Consider the following 20,000-nt stretch of genomic DNA (forward strand, 5'->3'; position numbering starts at 1 on the left):
AGCATTACACAGTGAAGTAGGTACTCGAAACCGCATTGTTTGACCCAAGAGGTTGAGCTTCATTCTTCTTTTACAGTACTGCTCAAGCAGTTGTACTTCTGGTTTTCTTCTCCTTTTCATTTTCATGATAGAATTAAACTACACTTCAATTCATTAAGAATTCATGTGAACAATGAATACATGTATATGTTATCGTAATCTCCTATTGTGCCTTTTGTTAACAGGACATTTTCTTGAATTTGAATCCATTGTGCGTGATGGAATACGGCAGCTCAACAAGCTCACAACGTGTCGCAGATGCAGCGACGCGTTGTCGATCTTGCTGTTTTTGGCGTGCAACAGTGTCAAACGACAACGCCTATAAACCAGGCTTCATCTGACTGTAGAATAGATAGTGTTTCGCAATAGAAAAGCCGTGGTTATTACCAGCTTTCGGTGTGTAGAAGACAAAATCTACACGTGGAAACACATTATCAAGGTTTGTGTTGAAGGGAATTTTCCCTGCCGTTTTGCAACCTTTCAGGTGATAAGATCCATTTTCCTCCATAATTGGGACAAAGTGGCTCCTCATCCAAGCACACACACACACACACACACACACACACACGTACACACACACACACACACACACACACACACACACGTACACACACTTGCCTCAAGGACTTCAGAAGACGCAGGTAGTTAGAGAGCTTCTTCCATGGATCAGCATCTTGTTGGGTTGACACTTGACAAGCTGTGATGATGAAAGGCTCCAGAGGTGGTGCGTTTGATGTTGCGACGGCGCAGCCCATGTGGGCGTGTAAATGTGCGATGCCACGCGGAGGCGTGTGCAGCATTCTGGTTTCCTCGCTGGAACCCCCACTCACCCACCCAGCCCTTTCTACCGGGTGTTTGCCCTGGAACCCCCACTCACCCACCCAGCCCTTTCTACCGGGTGTTTGCCCTGGAACCCCCACTCACCCACCCAGCCCTTTCTACCGGGTGTTTGCCCTGGAACCCCCACTCACCCACCCAGCCCTTTCTACCGGGTGTTTGCCCTGGAACCCCCACTCACCCACCCAGCCCTTTCTACCGGTGTTTGCCCTGGAACCCCCTCTCACCCACCCAGCCCTTTCTACCGGTGTTTGCCCTGGAACCCCCACTCACCCACCCAGCCCTTTCTACCGGGTGTTTGCCCTGGAACCCCCACTCACCCACCCAGCCCTTTCTACCGGGGGTGTTTCCTTATTTTTTGCTTTCTTCCCTATCCGTATCTTGCTGCTGTAAATTTCCCCTCTGGGATCAATTAAGATTCATATTTCTCATCCTATAGAAGCCTTCACATGCACACCATATACAGTAGAGGGTGTGTTCTAACGTGTTTAACATCTGAGAGTACAGTATATCATAATTATTCAGTATAAGTATAAAAACAATTCACTCATTTTTAACCCATTTCGGGCAGGAACCCCTTTTGGTGTTTTGATTCTGCTCTACTTTAGCTATTGAAGAATAGCAGATCTACGAGCTCGTAGCTCGTAGATCTGCTATTTTTGAAAAATCGGGAAAATGAGGTGCAAATCTTTCTTCTTTCAGAGCGAACGTTTTTACTCTTTGCTTCTGGGGCATCCCTGGAACATGACATTGAAAAAAGGTTGATCACCAGTGTAATAGAAACATAGGGTTTTCAGAAAACTGTTAGGATTTAGAAAACATTTGTAGAATCGTCCTCCGGTCTAAATGGGTTAATGAACACCATCCTTTCCCCCATATATCCCCTGGAAAAGCGGGGTTTCCCTCTTGGCTGAGCGGTAGATGTCTGGTCCCCTCAGAGGGAGACTGTGGATTGAATCCCAGATATACAACATTAATTTTTAAAGTTAAACCCTCGTTCCTGCTGGTGACAGTCCATAGCAAGCAATTAAACTGTCAGTGCAAAAATAAAAAAGGTAAATTTTTCATTTGGCTCTTGTCAGAATGGCAGCGGAGGAGAGGCGGTGTACAGTGTACAGTGTACAGTAAGTGCAGAGCGTGCATGATGTGTCAGGGAAGAGAACGTACACAGTAAAAACAGATATGATTAATGCATGGAGCAGCTCTGCACTTTGATGTGCCAGTTAATGTTGGGCACCAAGCCAGGAGGCTTTAGAAGGCCTGGTCGGTGGTGACAGCCCAGCAAAATGAATATATTCGTCTGTAACTCTCCAAAGGGTATACGAAGGATGGATCCCCCTAAACCCTCTTAGAGTTACATGGCTGATGTGGGCAATGCTGAACCTGCAGCACCCATGAGAGAGAGAGAGAGAGAGAGAGAGAGAGAGAAAGAGAGAGAGAGAGACGTCACGTCCCAGGGGAAATATTATAAAGTGTGTTTCTGTATGTGTGAAATGCACGCGTGCGTGCGTGCGTGCGCACGCACGCACGCATCCAGGAAGAGTGTGTTGATAAAGTTGGCTAATGACTCTGCTCTAATCTCCTTTAATCTCGGTAATGATGTGAAAATATAACGAGGCGAGATAATCTACCCAACAACACCCACCACTACTCCCCAGAGTAGTGGTGAGAGAGAGAGAGAGAGAGAGAGAGAGAGAGAGAGAGAGAGAGAGAGAGAGAGAGAGAGGAGAGAGATAGGGAGAAGGGAGAGTGGATGAAACTGGATCGCTGACAGACTTCTAGGCCAGGGTGGTTAAAAGAAAACGATGTTTCACAGCCTGAAACTGTGTGTGATGATGATGATGTTGTGTGGTGATGATGTGTGCAAAATTGCGATCTTGTTGTATGCATATTTTAGGCACGCACATGTTGCACATAGACACATAAACTATCTTTAGACCCCCAAGAGAATAACACCACCTGGGCACTTCAGGAGAGGCTAAACCCAAATGGGATAGTGTAGCATTGTGGTAGATAGAAGAGTTTTTACACTTGCTGAAAATAGCCAATCTACAAGCTCACAACGTGTTTTCAGCATGCAACCAAATGTAAAATGACTTATACTGGATCTCTTGTCTCTTCCTAACATTTTAGTCTAGTTAAGTATAGGTAGTGTAGAAGAGTCATCTTTAGATCTCTCTTTAATTTAAACAATACTTAATGTCTTCACTTATACAGCCTCTTTCTGTTCGTTTTGACCATTCAAAGTGTTTTGTCACAAGACATCCAACCAACACCACAGATAACAGCAGACACACAGATAACAGCAGACGCACCGATAACAGCAGACACACAGATAACAGCAACAGTAGCATGTGCCACGGTCTGTTACACATCATGCACATGTTGCACACATATGCACGTACGCACGCACGCACGCATGCACGCACGATTAATATTAAAACCGGGAAAGCATCTGTCATTTTAGAGTTTGCGTTGGCATCTTAATTTTGGAAGGCATTAGAAAGCATTTGTAGTATTGGCCTACAAATCTAATTGTAGGCAAGGGGGTGGGGGGAACAACATATTTTCAGATGGTGGTCCGCGGCCAAATACAGATAATTTTGGGGGTCCTTGACATGAAAAAGGTTGAGCACCACTGATATAGAAAACTTTTAGGATTTACTTAATCGGCCTCAGGTCAAAAAGGGTTAATGGGTTAATCAGCTCAATCGCTTATTTTGTTATCTATTAGAATTTGAACTGTCCTTTCTTGATTATTTGATTAATCAGGGGGGGGGGGGGGCAATCACCAGAACAATCCCTTATACCGCCGAGGCCCCTCTCTGCTCCCTCCCTGCTCTCCGCTGCTGCTGCTGCCCAAATAACAAATATATATTTCACCATGAGGAATTCAGTATCAGCATGTAATTATATGCAGTCATTCCATAACACACTGTAGCAGCAGCATATCTTGGTGGTGGTGGTGGTGGCGGCATTTCCACGGTCCCGTTTTCCAAATGTGAAATGAATCACTGTTATTATTATATTATTGCCTCTCTGTGTGTGTGTGTGTGTGTGTGTGTGTGTGTGGGGAGCTGCATGCAGCCCCGCTTGCCTTCAAACATGCTTGACAGACAGGCAGGGGGGAAGCAACGCTCCACCCCCTTTTATCGTAGTCACTCTGTGAGCGAGAAAGCCCGGAGTGGAGTGGAATAGAACTCCCACCAGTGTTATTTTTTGGCAGCTATTTTCACAAGTGTTGATTATTTTCTCATAAATATACCGGTATATATATATTTGGACAAGGTGCTATGAGCTTGTAGATCGGCTATTCTCACAATTGTTGCCTCTTAGTTATATTTCTTTGGACAATTGGGCCAATGTTAGGCCAGTTTTTATAGTTGGTTGAGTAATTTTGATGCAGTGATTTTCTTTCTTTCTTTCTTTTCTTAGGTATCCTTAAATTGTCACTTCACTGCTGTTATCTGACCTGTTTTTCTAACCAGTTTTCCCTAATCTTCTCAGTTTGTTTATTATCTCCCTTCCACTTACCTTATCTGAGTAAATGGCAAATGGAGCTCACTCACCCCCCGGGAAACAGAATGTCACCCACCTATAAACCTATGATGACGTGACAATAAAGCACTCACACACAACCCTGATTGCTGAGTGAGGATGTTCTTCTTTTGTTGTTATATAAGTGGTCAAGAAGGACCTGCGTTGCAACCGGCTTTTGCCCTCCGAGTTGTTCAGCCCTGTAAATAACCTAGACTAACATCTAGGTGTGAAATGTACGCGACCAGTCACAAACTAGTCGACTGCAGGGTTGCCAAGTCCCCTTATTTCCAGCAAAACTTGGATAGTTTTTTTCCCACAGTTGTTTGCCTGGTTTTTGCATATATATATATATATATATATATAAATAGATGTCTAATAGGCCGCTGCAGTTCGTTGGAGCGATGTGTGTTGAAGGAGAGGCGGAATAATTTACACTCTGAGAGGAAGTACGTCGGAAGTGTGGAAGGCACGTTATGTCACACTGCCACTCAAGTGATTACTGGACAGTGTTAATGGAGACAGTGCACGCAAACGGCCGCGAAGCGTGAGTTTACGTTACTACAAGAACACAACGGAGACGGTGCTTCTTTCACCTGACAAATATCACAACGTGATCATTTCTTGTTTTATCCACGCCACCCCTGAATTACATTGATAGTAGCAACTTACCTTTGTGTCATATTACGATACATAAATATAGGTCAATCCTTTCCCCTTAGATACAGTATGTCACGAGGAATAATTAAGAGTATATCCCTTTCACTTTTGGACAGATTGAAAATAACTATGCCACTTGAACCCCATCGTCCATATTCTGGGGGGATATTCACCACAAAATTGAAGTTCAGTCACGCGAGAGAGACTCGGAGTAGAGTTGCTGCTTCTTCGCCTGGAAAGGAGCCAGCTTAGGTGGTTCGGTGGTTAGGATGCCTCTCGGGCGTCTCCCTAGGGAGGTCCTCGAGGCATGTCCCACTGGGAGGAGACCTCGGGGCAGACCAACGCGCAGTTGGAGGAAACACATCGACTCACTGGCCTTGGAACGTCTCGGGATTATTTGTATTCCGTTAGCAGAGGTTTAATTAGCTGCTTGTCTCTTTGTATAATGTATTGGTCATTGCACTGTACTCTAGGTCTTTAAGAGCACCGGCCTAGGGGGCTAGATGATGCATTTTTTATTCCTTTCTTACAATATGAAAACCAGTTTTTAATTTGATTTAGCAATGAAAGGAAATTAGCGTCGTGAAGGTAGCTGGCAGAAAACGGAACAATAATATGAAAATGTGTCAACCTTTTAATCTTTTATAGACTATATTGTTGTCGATTGATTTTAAATATTCATTGTTACAACAGAGCAGTAGCATTTGTTTTTGCATTTGCTTCCATGTGTACATGCAGAACTTATTTTAATGAATAAACCATTATTTTGGTCCGCAAAGTGTGGTGCGGAGACCTCTGAGGGGGTCCCTGGGCTAAATAATTTGTAGTTGGCAACCAAATGGACCCTTACAGGTCTGTAACTATTACGGGGGTCCGTTTACTATAATAATAATGATAAATAATGTCAATAATAATAATGTAATATTATTAGGTCCCTACATCGCAGGGGGTGTAGTAATTAAAAGGTTTGATAGATCCAGCAGGGTTATCAATATGCCGGTGCACGGACAAAATTTGTCCGTTGCAAGACTTGCCCTCGTTTGTCTGTGGGGAATTTTAGATCACATTTTTTACAAACCATTATAATGTTTACATTTTTTTGTTCTATTTTGATCACAAGACCCAGTTGAATGTCAAGTCTCCGCAAGGTTTTCTTCAGAATAGGTATGACACTGATTTACTATGGTATTAGGAGTCCACTATAGTCTAGGTCTAGGACGTTCTCAAACATTTTATTTAGGACAAATGGAACAAAATGTAACCAAATAGAATGATAAATAGAATGCATATAGAACAATGCAACAACACTCTCAGAGTTACATACAGCTAATGGTCATTTAGGGCTATAGCTCGTTTCCACATTTAGTATGTCTCTCTGTGGCAGAAATAGAATTCTGAATTCTAGAAATCTAGAAATCTCACACAACCGGCCAGTTCCACGCACTGCACACGGTGCTCAAGTTTTTTCACTTGAGCACCTGCCCCTCTAAATGTCTGTGCGCGCCACTGGTAAATGTCCACCACAAACAAGCCAGCATGGCGATGAATGATGACCCCTGATCCAGTTGTCACTAAAATCCGCTCCACGTCTTCCCTCCAGCCTTGTGCTGCTGCTGGAGTGTGTGTGTGTGGAGAGAGAGAGAGAGAGAGAGAGAGAGCGGTGGAGAGAGAAAGGGAATGGATATGGTACCGTTGCTTGTCTTTCTTGCTCTACTGGGAGAGAAGAAGGCGACTGACTGCGTGTGAACGAAGAGAGAGAGAGCACAGGAGGAGAGAGAGAGAGAAAGAGGGGGAGGCTTGTTTTGGCCGTAAATTAAACCAATTTGAATCACAATCGCAAACGGAGGAGCGATGCTTCTTCATGTTGTTTGATAGAGAGAGAGCAGCAGTCAGGTTGGTTCCACTGCGGGGGATGAAGCCTCACACAATGGGACACGACGGCGCACGGAGCGACGCTCCGCTGTTGTTGGAATAATGTTTATTATGTTTGGAATAATATTATTATAACGTGGAGCGACGCGCTGCCGACAGCGAGCCCACCATGCACTGACGGGACGGGACACAAATAGGCTTTAACTGGTGTGTGTCTCGGGTAAGAACAAGAAGATTTTTTGGGAATAAAACAAAAGTGTGTTTTGTTTTCTCCCTTCATTGACGGAAAGCGTTTAAATCTCCGGAGGATAGCACCGATTAAGATGTTTGTTCTGTTTTAAAGCTCGCTGTGTGTGTGTGTGTGTGTGTGTGTGTGTGTGTGTGTGAGACAGAGAGAGAGAGAGGAGGACGCGCCTGTTCTGCCTGTTTGTGACATTCTCCTGCCAGTTTTAAATTCCTCCGGGATGAAGAGCGGAATGTATTTCCGCCGTCAAAGTCCGTCTATTTGCACATCTGGATAAAGTGAATTACGGGTCATTGCAGCTTCTTTGCTGTCTTGTGTGTATTCCCAACACCCCCATCTCTACTATCAACGACTGTTGACGGGATATACAGTCCACTCTCATTATATAATATAAGCTCAAACACAACGCAAATGAGAAGAAGTGTAGTGTGTTCATGAAGAATGTACCTTCTGGACAGCAGCTACTCTGACAGGATGGAGAGAGGGACGCCTCAGAGGAAAACTGTCTACCGGATCTCTCTCACGCTGGTGAAGAAGGAGAGCCTGGAGGAGGGGTCCACCGGAGGACCCCCCCGGGGGCGGCCCGAGAACCCCAAGGTGGTGGCCTACCGCCGGGAGGCGTCCGTGGAGGCGCCCGGCGGCGGCAGGAGCTGCCTGCTGGAGCAGCTCCAGGAGGTGGAGGACGAGGGCTCGGACGACCTGTGCCTCTCCTCCTCGTCCTCGCACAACTACATGAGAACCTTCAGGACGTTCAGCACGGGCCAGCTGGAGCTGCGGAGGCTGAAGATAGCCCGGAGGCATCACTTAATACAGAGGGGAGAGGGGCCCGCCGCCGACAGCCCGCTGGGCAAGAAGGAGGCCCCCGGGAAGGTGCCATCGCCGCGCAGTCCGAACGCGGAAACCCCCGGGGCGGAGGTAGAGAAGAAGGAGGGTTCGAACGAGCTCAGGGTGGAGTGTTGCACCGAAAGTGTCGAAGCAGTCCCTGAAACGGCTGCTGCTGCGGCGAGCGTGGAGAACGGCTGCAGCGTCAACAACAACAACAAGAGGAGGCAGCTTCTGAAAGCCAAGAGCGCAGAGGAGAGGCTCTCGGAGGGCCTGGTGGCGAACGGCGACGAGCGGCTGCCCCACTCCAAGAGCAACGGGAAGGCAACGCCGGTGACGCCCGCGGCGGCGCCCCCCGAAACCCCGCTGCCACCGCCCCCTAAGAAGCCTCCCGGCCTCCTCCGACGAAGCTTCAGCTTCAGGCACTGGACGGGCGGCGAGCTGCTGCGGCTCCGCGCGCTCGCCAAGGACAAGCGCCACCACAGCAGCTCGGGCTGCATCGGACGCAACGCGGCGGAGGCGGCGGGCGCGGATAGCACGCCAGCGCCACCGGAGGCGGCGTCCTCGATGTCTTCGAGACCTCCCCCTCGCTCCGCCACCGTCCTCCAGAACCCGGCCTATCACGAGCCGACGGCCTCCTCCATCTCCTCCTCCTCCTCCCCCGCGCTCTCCTCCCGGGAGAAGAGCAAGACCCTGGAGGTGGGCGCCGTCCTCAACAGGACGGACTCAGACATGTCGGAGCTGAGCCGCTGGGAGCGCGCCCGCGGCGGCAAGAACCGCACGCTGGACAACAGCGACCTGCTGAGGCTCTCTGCAGAGAAGGACGGCGGCGGGGGGTTCCTCCTGCGCGGAGGGAGCGGGCGCCAGAGCGGCCACGAGCGGCGCCTGGTGCGCTTCTTCTCGGGGATCTTCTCCAGGAAGGACGGAGGCGGCGTTGGCGGCGCCACGTCCACGCCACTGGGCAGCCCCAGCAGCGGCGGCCGCTCGCTGCGGAGGCACCAGAGGACGGTGCTGTCCCAGTCCAGCACCGAGAGCATGAACGGCTCGCACACTGACGGTAAGTTACAGGAAGTCTGACCCGTTGCTCCCCAAAATGGGCTGCCGGGGACCCCCAGGGGTCCTTGAGGGAGTTCCAGGGGGTCCCTAGTTTGGAACTAAATGGACCCTTATGGGTCTGTAACTCAGAGTTCAATTAACATTGATTTTACAATATAAATTGGCGTTCCCAAATGTCATTATATGGGGGTCCGTAGCCTGATGCATGTCAAACTGGGGGTCCTTGAAATTAAGCTGGTTGAGAATCACTGCTAGAGACGTAAAAAACACCCTCTCCTCATCTCCTCTCTCCTTCCCTCTACTCTCACATTCTCCTCCTTGTCAACAGCCAAGAATCTACAGCTCAGTGCGTAGCTATAGGGTAGATTAACCGTGCCAGAAGGTGGCATTATCCCTTTCCTGTTATGGTTAATTTCCACCCCATTTATCTGTTTGATTTGGCTCGGCAGCAGCAGCACATTTTCAACTGGAAATATTCAATTAAATTGGATTATATCCAAAGAAGAAGCTGTATTGGCATGAATAAACATAGTTTTTTTTTCCTTGTCAAAGAACGGAAATGGATGTGAAGGTATGTACAGTATTAACCTGTTCAAACCTGCTGCCAAGCCAATCAAACAAAGCTATGGGAAAAATGAGCAGGAAATTGATATGCCACCTTCTGGAAAACCAAAACCAAGGTACAGTTATGCACTCTCCTTTTCACCTCTTCTCTTCTCCTCTTTCTTCTCTTTGCCTGTTGCTCTCCAGCCCCCTCTTTCTTTCTTTCTTTCTTTCTTTCTTTCTTTCTTTCTTTCTTTCTTTCTTTCTTTCTTTCTTTCTCTCTCTCTGCTTTCTCCTCTCCATCTTCCTTCTCTTCTCCTGCTCTGTCTACAGGTCTCTCTCCCATCTCTCTGTTTATTTCTCTCACTTTATCTCTCTCTCTCTCTCTCTCTCTCTCTCTCTCTCTCTCTCTCTCTCTCTCTCTCTCTCTCTCTCTCTCTCTCTCTCTCTCTCTCTCTCTCTCTCTCAATTCAATTCCATTCAAAGGGGCTTCATTCATTATTGCCATGAGAAAACATGTTTACATTACCGCGGAACAAAACAATGAAAACAAAGTGATGTTTGTACGATTAAAATGGAATGTAGAAATGTGAAGAACAGAGCTGTGCAACTCAGAGAAAACTGTCGTACACAAGAAACCGTAGGAATTGTGCATTTTATGGCAGAAATAGTTATACGTCGTCCACATAGGAAAGGAGAGCTCTCTCTCTCTCTCTCTCTCTCTCTCTCTCTCTCTCCAAGTCTATGTCCAGACAGACATCATGTGTGACACACATGGTACAGTGGTATGTGAGGGGGGCATCCAAACATCGGACTTCCTGCAGAGACAGACAGACAGACGTTTTTTATGCGAAGTCCCAAAGTGTTTTATTTCGACAGCTCTTACCTCTCGTTCACCCCTCTCTGCTATCTTTGTTCCCCATCTTTAAAACGCGGCGAGAAGCCTTCGTCTGTGTGTGTGCGCCTGTGCCTGTGTGTGTGTGTGTGTGTGTGTGTGTGTGTGTGTGTGTGTGTGTGTGCTCACACACTGTGTCTGCTCACGCGCACGGCGTGTGTATGACTCCTGGGAGGATCGATATGTTGTTGCACTGAAGTTAAGTTTTTAGACTGTTCGGCCTCGCGCTCAACCCTGCTCTATTTCGAGAGCCTTTTATCACTGCCTCACAGGATTTGACACACACACACACACACACACACACACACACACACACACACACACACACACACACACACACACACAGCGAGATGTGTCGGGGGTTCACACTCTCCCAAGTTGGATGTGACAAGTGTCACCTCTCTCTCTACGCTCCCTCTCCATCTTCATGTCTGCTTCTCCCTCTACCTCTTTTTCTCTCTCTTTGTCTCTATATCTTTGCATATACCCAATACCATCTCCCCCCGATTCCCCCCCGCCACCACATTCTCTATTTCTGCCGTTTCCTCGCTCTCTCTCCGTCTCCCTCCATATACCGTTCCCTCTGTCTGTCACGCAGTGTGTGTGTGTGTGTGTGTGTGTGTGTGTGCGCGCTCACACACACGGTGTCTTCTCACGCGCACGGCGTGTGTATGACTCCTGGGAGGATCGATATGTTGTTGCACTGAAGTTACGTTTTTAGACTGTTCGGCCTCGCGCTCAACCCTGCTCTATTTCGAGAGCAGGGTAAATATATTATTAACAATTTCATCAACAAATAGAAAATAGACTAAAATGTTAGGAAGGGACTATACTGGACAAGATATCCAGTATAAGTAACAGTTGTGAGCTTGATAGGCTATTCTCAGCAAGTGTAAAATCAGCCATTATGACGGCATCATAAGGCCTGCCAAAACACATTTTAGTCGACTGAATCAACTGTAGATTTAGTCTAATCTACAGTTCTAAAATCTTATATTTAGTCGACTAAAACTAGACTAAAACATTCCAGGTGACTAAAATGTGACTAAAACTAAATTAAGTTTCATTCCAGAGACTATGACTAAACTAAAATTTGAAATTTGCTGCCAAAAACAACGCTGGTGCCAACTTGTGAAAGTTGTATCAACATTGTTGTTGCACTGACATTGTTCTTGTGAAGTATAGTTTTGTGGTGATGCATGCATGCTATCGCTCCGGTTCAGTCTCTATCCTTTTAATACTCTATGGCTGTGCTTAAGGCTACAGAGCCTTAATTAGTATAATTGGTAAGACCTGTGTGTGAACGAAGAAAGGGAAGACGCCCATTTTCTTTCCAATGTGCATAGAGCCTTATTTATGTCAGAATACTGACCTTGTGGAACGGGTATTGGTACTGGCTGATGTTCAGGGGGGGGGGGGTGTTGTGTTGTGTATTTGATAGGTGACAGACTGACAGTATTTGCTCAGGACGGCAGGCTGTGCCTGATGTTTGTTCTGCTCACCAGAGCTTCTCCTTACCTCTTGTTTGTCTTTCATTAGACTCAACATCACACCTGACGTTGAGCTACTGTAGAACCACTTAAATACCCCACTGGGCATCCGAATGGTCTGCGGAAAACCTTTCGCAGAAGATGGCAGATCGGCGATAATAGCCTGACACTCATTTAGTTTCACTCACATTATTCAGCCCTCTCCCTGCAGTGCAGCCCTTTTCTGAGAGGACTCACTCTTTCCCAGGTGTTTCGTCCAGGTGGGCGTGGTATTGAGGTTGTAATTCTGTGAGGTTAGTGTTACGGTTAGGCAGAGTGTTTGTGAGGTTAGACTTGGGGTTACATTTAGGCATATTAGGTCAGAGTTAAAGTCTGACGTCAATATCGGTAGAGGGCGCAAATCCACAGGTTCATGTACATTTTATTTGCATTGTAATCCCCATAGGGGGATTTTACATCGCCTCATATACAGTAAGTACTGTGTTTGAAAAATGTCATCCCGGCCGCTTCACTCATATGGATATGAAGAATCAACTGACTGAGAGAAAACACTATACAGAGACACACTCCCTAACAACGTTTATTTTTGGACCACAATGCTTTGTAATTTGTATATGAAACAATTTTAAGATGACCCCATGTTATTCTCCATAGAGAAATTACTTCCGTGAACCAGGGGAATCGAGGGGACGGGCGAGTGATGTCAGTACTTCGGCTTTTCTATTCCTTTTAGCCTACACACCGGTCGATGAAGCTCTTTAGTGTGCATCAGCCCTTTGCTTTATAATCTCATGCATTTTACCCATCCCACTATTGGGAGCACTGGACATGCTCCACTGTGCATGGGCAGGCACATAGCTACGCACACAGAGAAGATGCTCCACAAAGTGACACGCACACACACACACACACACACACACACACACACACACACACACACACACACACGCGTGCACTACATCCTCTTTCCATTGTGAAGGGGAGGGGGCCGTGGAAAGACTGATGCCAGGGAGGAAGGAAGTAGCTTTATTCCGTACAGAGTGCCTCTTGATAGACAAATAGACTGCCTATCAGACAGGCAGGCCACAAACAGACAGACAGACAGGCAGGCAGGCCACAGACAGACAGACAGACAGACAGACAGGCAGGCCACAAACAGACGTGCACACTGACTTACCGACTGTCTGATTGAACTGGATTTCCAAAAATAGCTGGAAATCTACAAGCTCTTGTGAACTTGTAGATCAGATGTAGGTCTCTTTTTATCTATGCCTTGTTCCCGTTTTGATCTGTGTGAGCACCTTTTCTCATCTCCGTTGAGCACCTGGTTAAGTTCCTCTTAAGTTCCTCTTTTCCTCCTAGCTCATTTAGACGATTCTACAAATGTCTTCTAAATCCTGACAGTTTTCAGAAAAACCCATGTTTCTATATCAGTCATTCTCAAACATTTTCATGTCAAGGACCCTTTGGCCTCCAACCCCATCTGAAAATATGTTCCAGGGACCCTCCCCCCAAAGATTTGAGTTAAAAATGTTCGCTCTGAAAGAATATATATTCAAAGATTTGCGCCACATTTTCACGATTTTTCAAAAAATAGCAGATCTACAAGCAAGAATGGGCATAGAAAACACATGTTGTATTTTCACTGGATTTCCGTCGTGCATAAAACCACTCCCCAAAAAAACGATATTCTTGATCTTCCCTCTAGTGTGTGGGTTTGTGTCCATGGACGTCGTCGATGCCTGTGTATACGAATGTGGTGTTTGTTGGTGTGCGCGCGTGTAGTGTGTGTGTGTGTGTGTGTGTGTGTGTGTCTGTGTGTGTGTGTGTGTGTGTGTGTGTGTGTGTGTGTGTGTGTGTGTGTGTGTGTGTGTGTGTTTTGTTCAGTGCAGTCAGTGTGTATATAAACAGTGAGCTTACAGCCTGCTCCGTAATACAAACAGTCCCGGACCTGAAATAGAACACACACACACACACACGCAAGCATCTCCAACATGCACGCCTGGGATCTTTAGACCGCTGTTTTCCTGATTTTTCTCCATTGCCACGTTTTGAAGCCGCGATCCAATACCTATTTTAATGAATAAAATATTAGTCTGGCAGTGTTACAAGCTCACACATCTTTGAATATATATTTGGAACAACATATTTTCACATGGGGTTCGGCGGCCAAATGCAGATATGTTTTGGAGGTTCTTCTAAATATATATTTTTTATCCCACGATTTTGTAACCCATTTTTCACCCCTGTGTCAATCATCTAATGTGATCCTGGGCTCTGCACACCCTCCGCCAACCTGGGGAGAGCAACGGACTTAACTCATGCTTCCTTCATGCTTGAGTGTCCAAGTTGCTCCTTTACACCTGACAGGGGGGAGTTTCCCTGGTTTGTTTTGGAGGTTCTTGACATGAACATGGCTGAGAACATAGAAACATGGGTTTTTCCTGAAAACTGTCGGGATTTAGAAGGCATTTGTAGAATCGTCCTCGGGTCGAAATGGGTTAATGCAAATATAACTAGTATGTAGTATACAGCAGGACTGCAGTTTGTTGGAGGTCGTCTCTCTACTCTAGTTATTTGAAGCAGATGTCACACTGGATTGGCGACTTTTGTACTGTATGCACCTCCATCTTTATTGTAGTTCAGTGGTCGTAGACTTGTAGTTCTTCATACAACTTGTGTCTGAGTGAAACTCTGCGAGGGGAAGATGCACGATCTTTTCACTGAGAGGAAGTGAAGGCTTTCCGCATCCCCTTCTTTCAAATGAATGAAGGGTGATTTATTTTGCTCGTGCTGGAGTATATTCATGAGGATCTATTTTTAAAATCTCTCTCGAACTGGTTGCAATAACGCGTTCCTTCCCGCATCTACCGGGGGCAACGCTGCCCTGTCAAGTGATAAGAAGCGGGCGGCCTGCTCAAGTTTGGGGCTCTCCCCAGGTTGGCAGAGGGAAAGTATCGCCTAGGATTACAGCAACTGGCACCGGGTGGAAAAATGTGTTACAGAATTGTGGGATAAAGATTATAAGAAAAAAAATACTGCACTTATATACTTAGATTTACAGACTGTTTGGGGCGAAAGCATTAAAAAAAAATCATGTGAACCAACAGTCTTGTCTCGACCCAAGAGACTAGTGCTTGGCTTTATAGCCTGTGTTCATCCAAGTTCTCTCATAACCCATTATAAGGTTTTCAGGTCATTTCGTAGTCAGCCTAGCCAAAGGGTTTGGAACTAGATCCCTATTGTCCCAGACTTAAACTCTCTCTTCCGCAGTTCTCACTGCTATCCCCAGCCCTAAGGTTTTGTGGGGTTAATGTACCGCGTCAATTTAAGGCTTTTCTGGAATACCTCAGGGGGTTTGTGGGTCATTTCCCTGGCATCTGGGCTGCAGTTTGCAGTCTGACCCTCGGGGCAGGAAAGCCCAGGCCACAAGGATCAACTGACCCGGCTTTAGAGGCATAAGTCTGGTGGCTGGACTGGTTGGTTGGTGGTCAGGCAAGCATCCACGTTCTCCTACTCTAGCCTTTAATTTCTGTTAAATTAAATATACTATCGGGCGGTGGATTTGGCTTCTAGTGGTGCTGGTGCTGTCTGTTTTTAGGTAGCCAGGTTTTCAATATTCCCACTGCTGTCGGACAGAAATCTGTCACGCATCTCCATATCCTAACTTTGCGTTTTATTCTCTTTCGTAAATGAAGGCATTGATCATAATGCTATGAGCAATGACAACGCTTCTAGGAACATCTTTGAATGCAGATTGCGGCCCCTAGATGTGTCACAGGGACTACATTTCTTTGGCTTTTGGGGAGCGTTTTACTCTACGTTTAGCAAAAAAAAAAGTTATTAAAAGCTTTAATGGCTTAAAAAAAAGAAATTAAGTAAAAATAACACATCTATGCACTCACAACTAAAATGAAGGCAATAATGGATAGTTGCAGCCTATATACTGTAGTGTTTGACTTCAAGACATGTGGTTTTGGGAGATGTTAAGATGTATGTTAAGATAGCGTTGGGGTCGGAGCCCGGTCCCTGAGGCAGGGACTCTCCGTGTATCTCCTCTCCCATCATACATATCAGCTAACAGCTCTAAGCTCCTGGCTCTGATGACACTGACGGACACATCGTGTGTGTGCGTGCGTGTGTGCTTGTGCGCGCTGCGTGCACATGGCTCTTTGTGGCGTCCACATTTCTGGAATTCCAGGGCGCCCCTTGAAGTGGCGAGCGTCCAGGTCGGTGGTATAACCCCTCTCCCCCCCCCGTCACATAATGGCCGTTGGCAGGTAACGTGTTTGTTGTCTTTAGAGATAACCTTGCTCTGGGGTTTCTTCCACTATACGGCCCACGGTGCAGGCTGTGGCTTTGCAGGGGAACGCTATAACCAAAGTGGAAAATGAACTCCGGGCGGCCACATGAATGCCGGTGAGATGTATAGTCTGTTATGTGGTGTTGTAAGGTTAGTTTCCCCTGCTGGGTAGCGGGAGAAATGCCCAGTGGGTGGGTTTGGCATTTGGTTTCATTTCACACTCAGGAGTTACAGGTCTATACATGGGTCCATTTGGTTACCAACTTGCCATCATTTAGCTGGGGAACACCTGGAACCTCCTCACGGACCACTGGTTGAAAACCGCTGCTTTAGTCCATTTGGTTCTTCTAGCAATCAAACCACAGTTTGTCAACCTTCTTTCTAGGATTCATACCAGCTCAAAATCCCCCCCCCCCCTCGTGTGAAGAGAAATACTGTAGGCTGGCAGAGTGATGCGTTGAGCCCCAAACCTGAGCACACACTTGATGGCGTGTGTGATTAAATATTGATACTATCGAGAAAGCACAGCTCCGATAAAAGCTCTCTCTTGTGTGTGTGTGTGTGTGTGTGTGCGTGCGTGCGTGCGTGCGTGCGCGTGTGCGTGGTTGTTGATGGTGGAAGTATCAGATTAGACGCCACTGGTAGCTGTAGTAGACTGTAGAGAGATGGATTTGATCTGTGGACCTTTCTACAGTTCCTTATTGGTTTACTAGTAGTGTTATCGACTCCTGGATCTAAAGCTTACTGTACTGTAGCGCTATGGCTGAGAGCATCACTTGACCCAGGACGATTCAGCTTTCTGACAAACCCATGTTTCTATGTCGGTCGTTCTCAAACATTTTCATGTCAAGGACCCCCAAAAATATATGTAATTGGCCGCCGACCCGCATCTGACAATATGTTGTTGTTGTTACTGGGACCCTCCCAGAAGCAAAGATTTAATTTAAAAACGTTCGCTCTGAAAGAATATACAATATACATTCAATGATTTGTGCCACGTTTTCATGATTTCTCAAACAATAGCAGATCTACAAGCTCATAGCGTGGCACTCGGTGCCGTGCTATGGGCTTGTAGATCTGCTTTTTTTCAAAAGCTAAAGTATAACATAATGCTATAAACACCAAAAAGGGTTCCCGCCCCTGAATGGGTTAATGCGTTCTGGTGGATCACCACAAACCGCTGTGTCTGCACATGCACACACGCGTGCGCACGCACGCTTGTGTTACTATACTTGTGAGACCAACAGCTTATCCATTGGGAGAAGTCTCCCCTCAAGGCCTTCTGACAGATGGACTTGGCCACCATACATATACGTCCGTTCGTCCTGCACCGTATAGTCGTGCACAGAAAAGAGCTATAAAAAGGCAACCCATTATTATTACATCATGGCAACAATATTTTATTTTGAAAATGAGAAGGTCAAAATGGGGTGTGCGTGTCCCATCCCACCTAACTGTAACGTGTGTGTGTGTGTGTGTGTGTGTGTGTGTGTGTGTGTGTGTGTGTGTGTGTGTCTGGACTTCGAATGTAGGGGAATGAGTGTGTGTGACATGGTTTGGAAGGGTATGGGTGTGGCTGGCTGTGTGAGTGTGTGACCTATATTGACAGCCATGCAGAAGTAATGCACAGGCCATGTTTGTCAAAAGGCAGCCTGATGTGTGTGTGTGTGTGTGTGTGTGTGTGTGTGTGTGTGTGTGTGTTCCCAGAGGAATCACTCATGCTATGTGCGCTGTTCGTTCCATTCTCTACTACCATCCTTCCATGTTCTACTCCCTACCGAGCGCGCGCGCACACACACACACACACACACACACACACACACACAGAGAGAGAGAGCACGGAGGTTGCCCCTAAATTCTCTTGGTTGCATAGGCCAATTAGTGCTCGTACCCCTGCTCGGATTTACGCTCCGCTCCTCTGATTTAGCTATAGTCACGCGCGCACGCACATGCACACACACACACACACACACACACACACACACACACACACACACACACACACACACACTCATATGCACACACACACACACACACACACACACATGCACGCACGCAGTCTCATTTGACTTGCAGCAGTGTGGAAGAGATGGTTCTTTCTTCTTTCCAATTGCTTTGATGTGCTCCTCTCTCTCTCCTCTGGAGCATTCTCTCCATCTCATGCTATCCCTCTTTTTCCCTTCTTCTCTCTGTCATACGTTCTTTCTCTCTCTCTCTCTCTCTCTCTCTCTCTCCGTCTCTTCACTCTGTTATCGTTGTTGTCGGGCGGAAACATTTTATCTCCGTATTTCAACACGTAATGTTTTTCTTTGTAAATTAATAGTTTTTCTACTGTACATTTAAATGTGACTAAATTTGACTGAGGGACTGCCATTGGATTTCTTTGAATTTTCGTTTTTTCATGCCATATGAAAGCAGGGAATCAGCTTAAAATTGACATATTGGTTGTTCTGTTTGACCCACCAGTTTTGGAGATATGGCTTATAGAGTAATGTCTTGCAGAGAAACAGCGAGTTGAGAAAACAGGCTTGAAAGCTTCACTTCTGTGGACTCTGAACATTACACCTATAGCTATGTTTAAGCATTTATTTCATATTTACATTTTCAGCTCTGACACTTATTTCAGAGATGCTCTAGTATGTGAAGAGTCTGCCTCTGCTGTGCTATTAACTCAGTTTGAAAATGAAAATGAGTTTGCACGATGGCAGGCTCTCAGTCAAATCTGGTCACAAATAATACCGCACTTTGTCACACGAGAGCATCTCAGAAAAGCGGTGGAAATAGCAGGTCTGCGAGCTTCTACGTTCTTATAATAAAAGGAACGGTTTTGGACATCAATCTGACGGCGGGTGGAAACCTCACTGCATGTGTCCAAACGTGCTACTTTTCACGATTCAAACTCTAAGGTAGCAGAAATGGCAGATCTTCAAGCTCGAAACACGTTGCCACGTTTTGCACTTTGTGGATCTATAAAATAGCACGGCTTTTGCACACCTACAGGCGACAGGTGCCTAGCAGAGGGTAAAGTGCACGGCAGCCCCGACAATGAAAAATAACCAACACCTGCCGCACACTGTCTTCAAATGCAGTGAAAACAACTTTAGTATAGGGAAACAGCAACGCTTCGGGCCTATGGGGACTTCATCAGGCTATCTTTATGATATCAAAACATGTCGAGACAGGATATCCAGCGATGCATTTGAAGATTGTGTGCAGGTGTTTGTTCTTTTTCCTTGCGCTTGTGGATCTGCCACGTTTGTTGCTGTTAGTTGTGTACTGTAACTCTACGGTGTGATCAAGTATAGGGCGTTGAATGTACGAAATAACACAAAGTAACGCATGAATCTCTCTCTCTCTATATATCTATCTATATCTCTCTCTCTCTCATTCATATATAACGGTATATATTAAATAGGCCAACATGCTGTGTGCATTCCCCCCCTTTAGCTTTGCACAAAATATGCATGCAGAATCCACGTTTTCTGTCACGCACGTCTCTTGCGCACACACACACGCACACACGCACACACACACACACACACACACACACACACACACAGAGTGATACTTGAGACTCTGTCCTACAATAGTTATAATAGGGATAAAATCCTATTAAGAGAAAAACGACACGGTGGATGAAGGAGGGAGGGATGCATGGAAAGAGGGATGGATGTATGAATAGAACACACACACACACACACA

At 46.3% G+C, this 20,000-nt stretch overlaps 1 protein-coding gene across 2 annotated transcripts in view; it reads left to right on the plus strand.

Annotated features, from left to right (window-relative positions):
* Positions 1-20,000, plus strand: part of agap1 (ArfGAP with GTPase domain, ankyrin repeat and PH domain 1) — a 267,320-nt gene that overhangs the window by 70,924 nt on the left and 176,396 nt on the right. The window contains exon 1 of one of the 2 annotated variants that reach the window (XM_080758776.1): positions 6,794-9,068. The exons of the other annotated variant lie outside the window; for it this stretch is intronic. Within the exon in view, the coding sequence (XP_080614902.1) occupies positions 7,631-9,068 (1,438 nt within the window). The 5' untranslated portion in view covers positions 6,794-7,630. Of the gene's footprint in view, positions 1-6,793; positions 9,069-20,000 lie in introns of those variants that run through there. 2 annotated transcript variants of the gene reach the window in all.

The sequence above is a fragment of the Protomyctophum bolini genome (assembly GCF_963924005.1).
Source record: "Protomyctophum bolini genome assembly, chromosome: 24".
NCBI classification, from domain to species: domain Eukaryota; kingdom Metazoa; phylum Chordata; class Actinopteri; order Myctophiformes; family Myctophidae; genus Protomyctophum; species Protomyctophum bolini.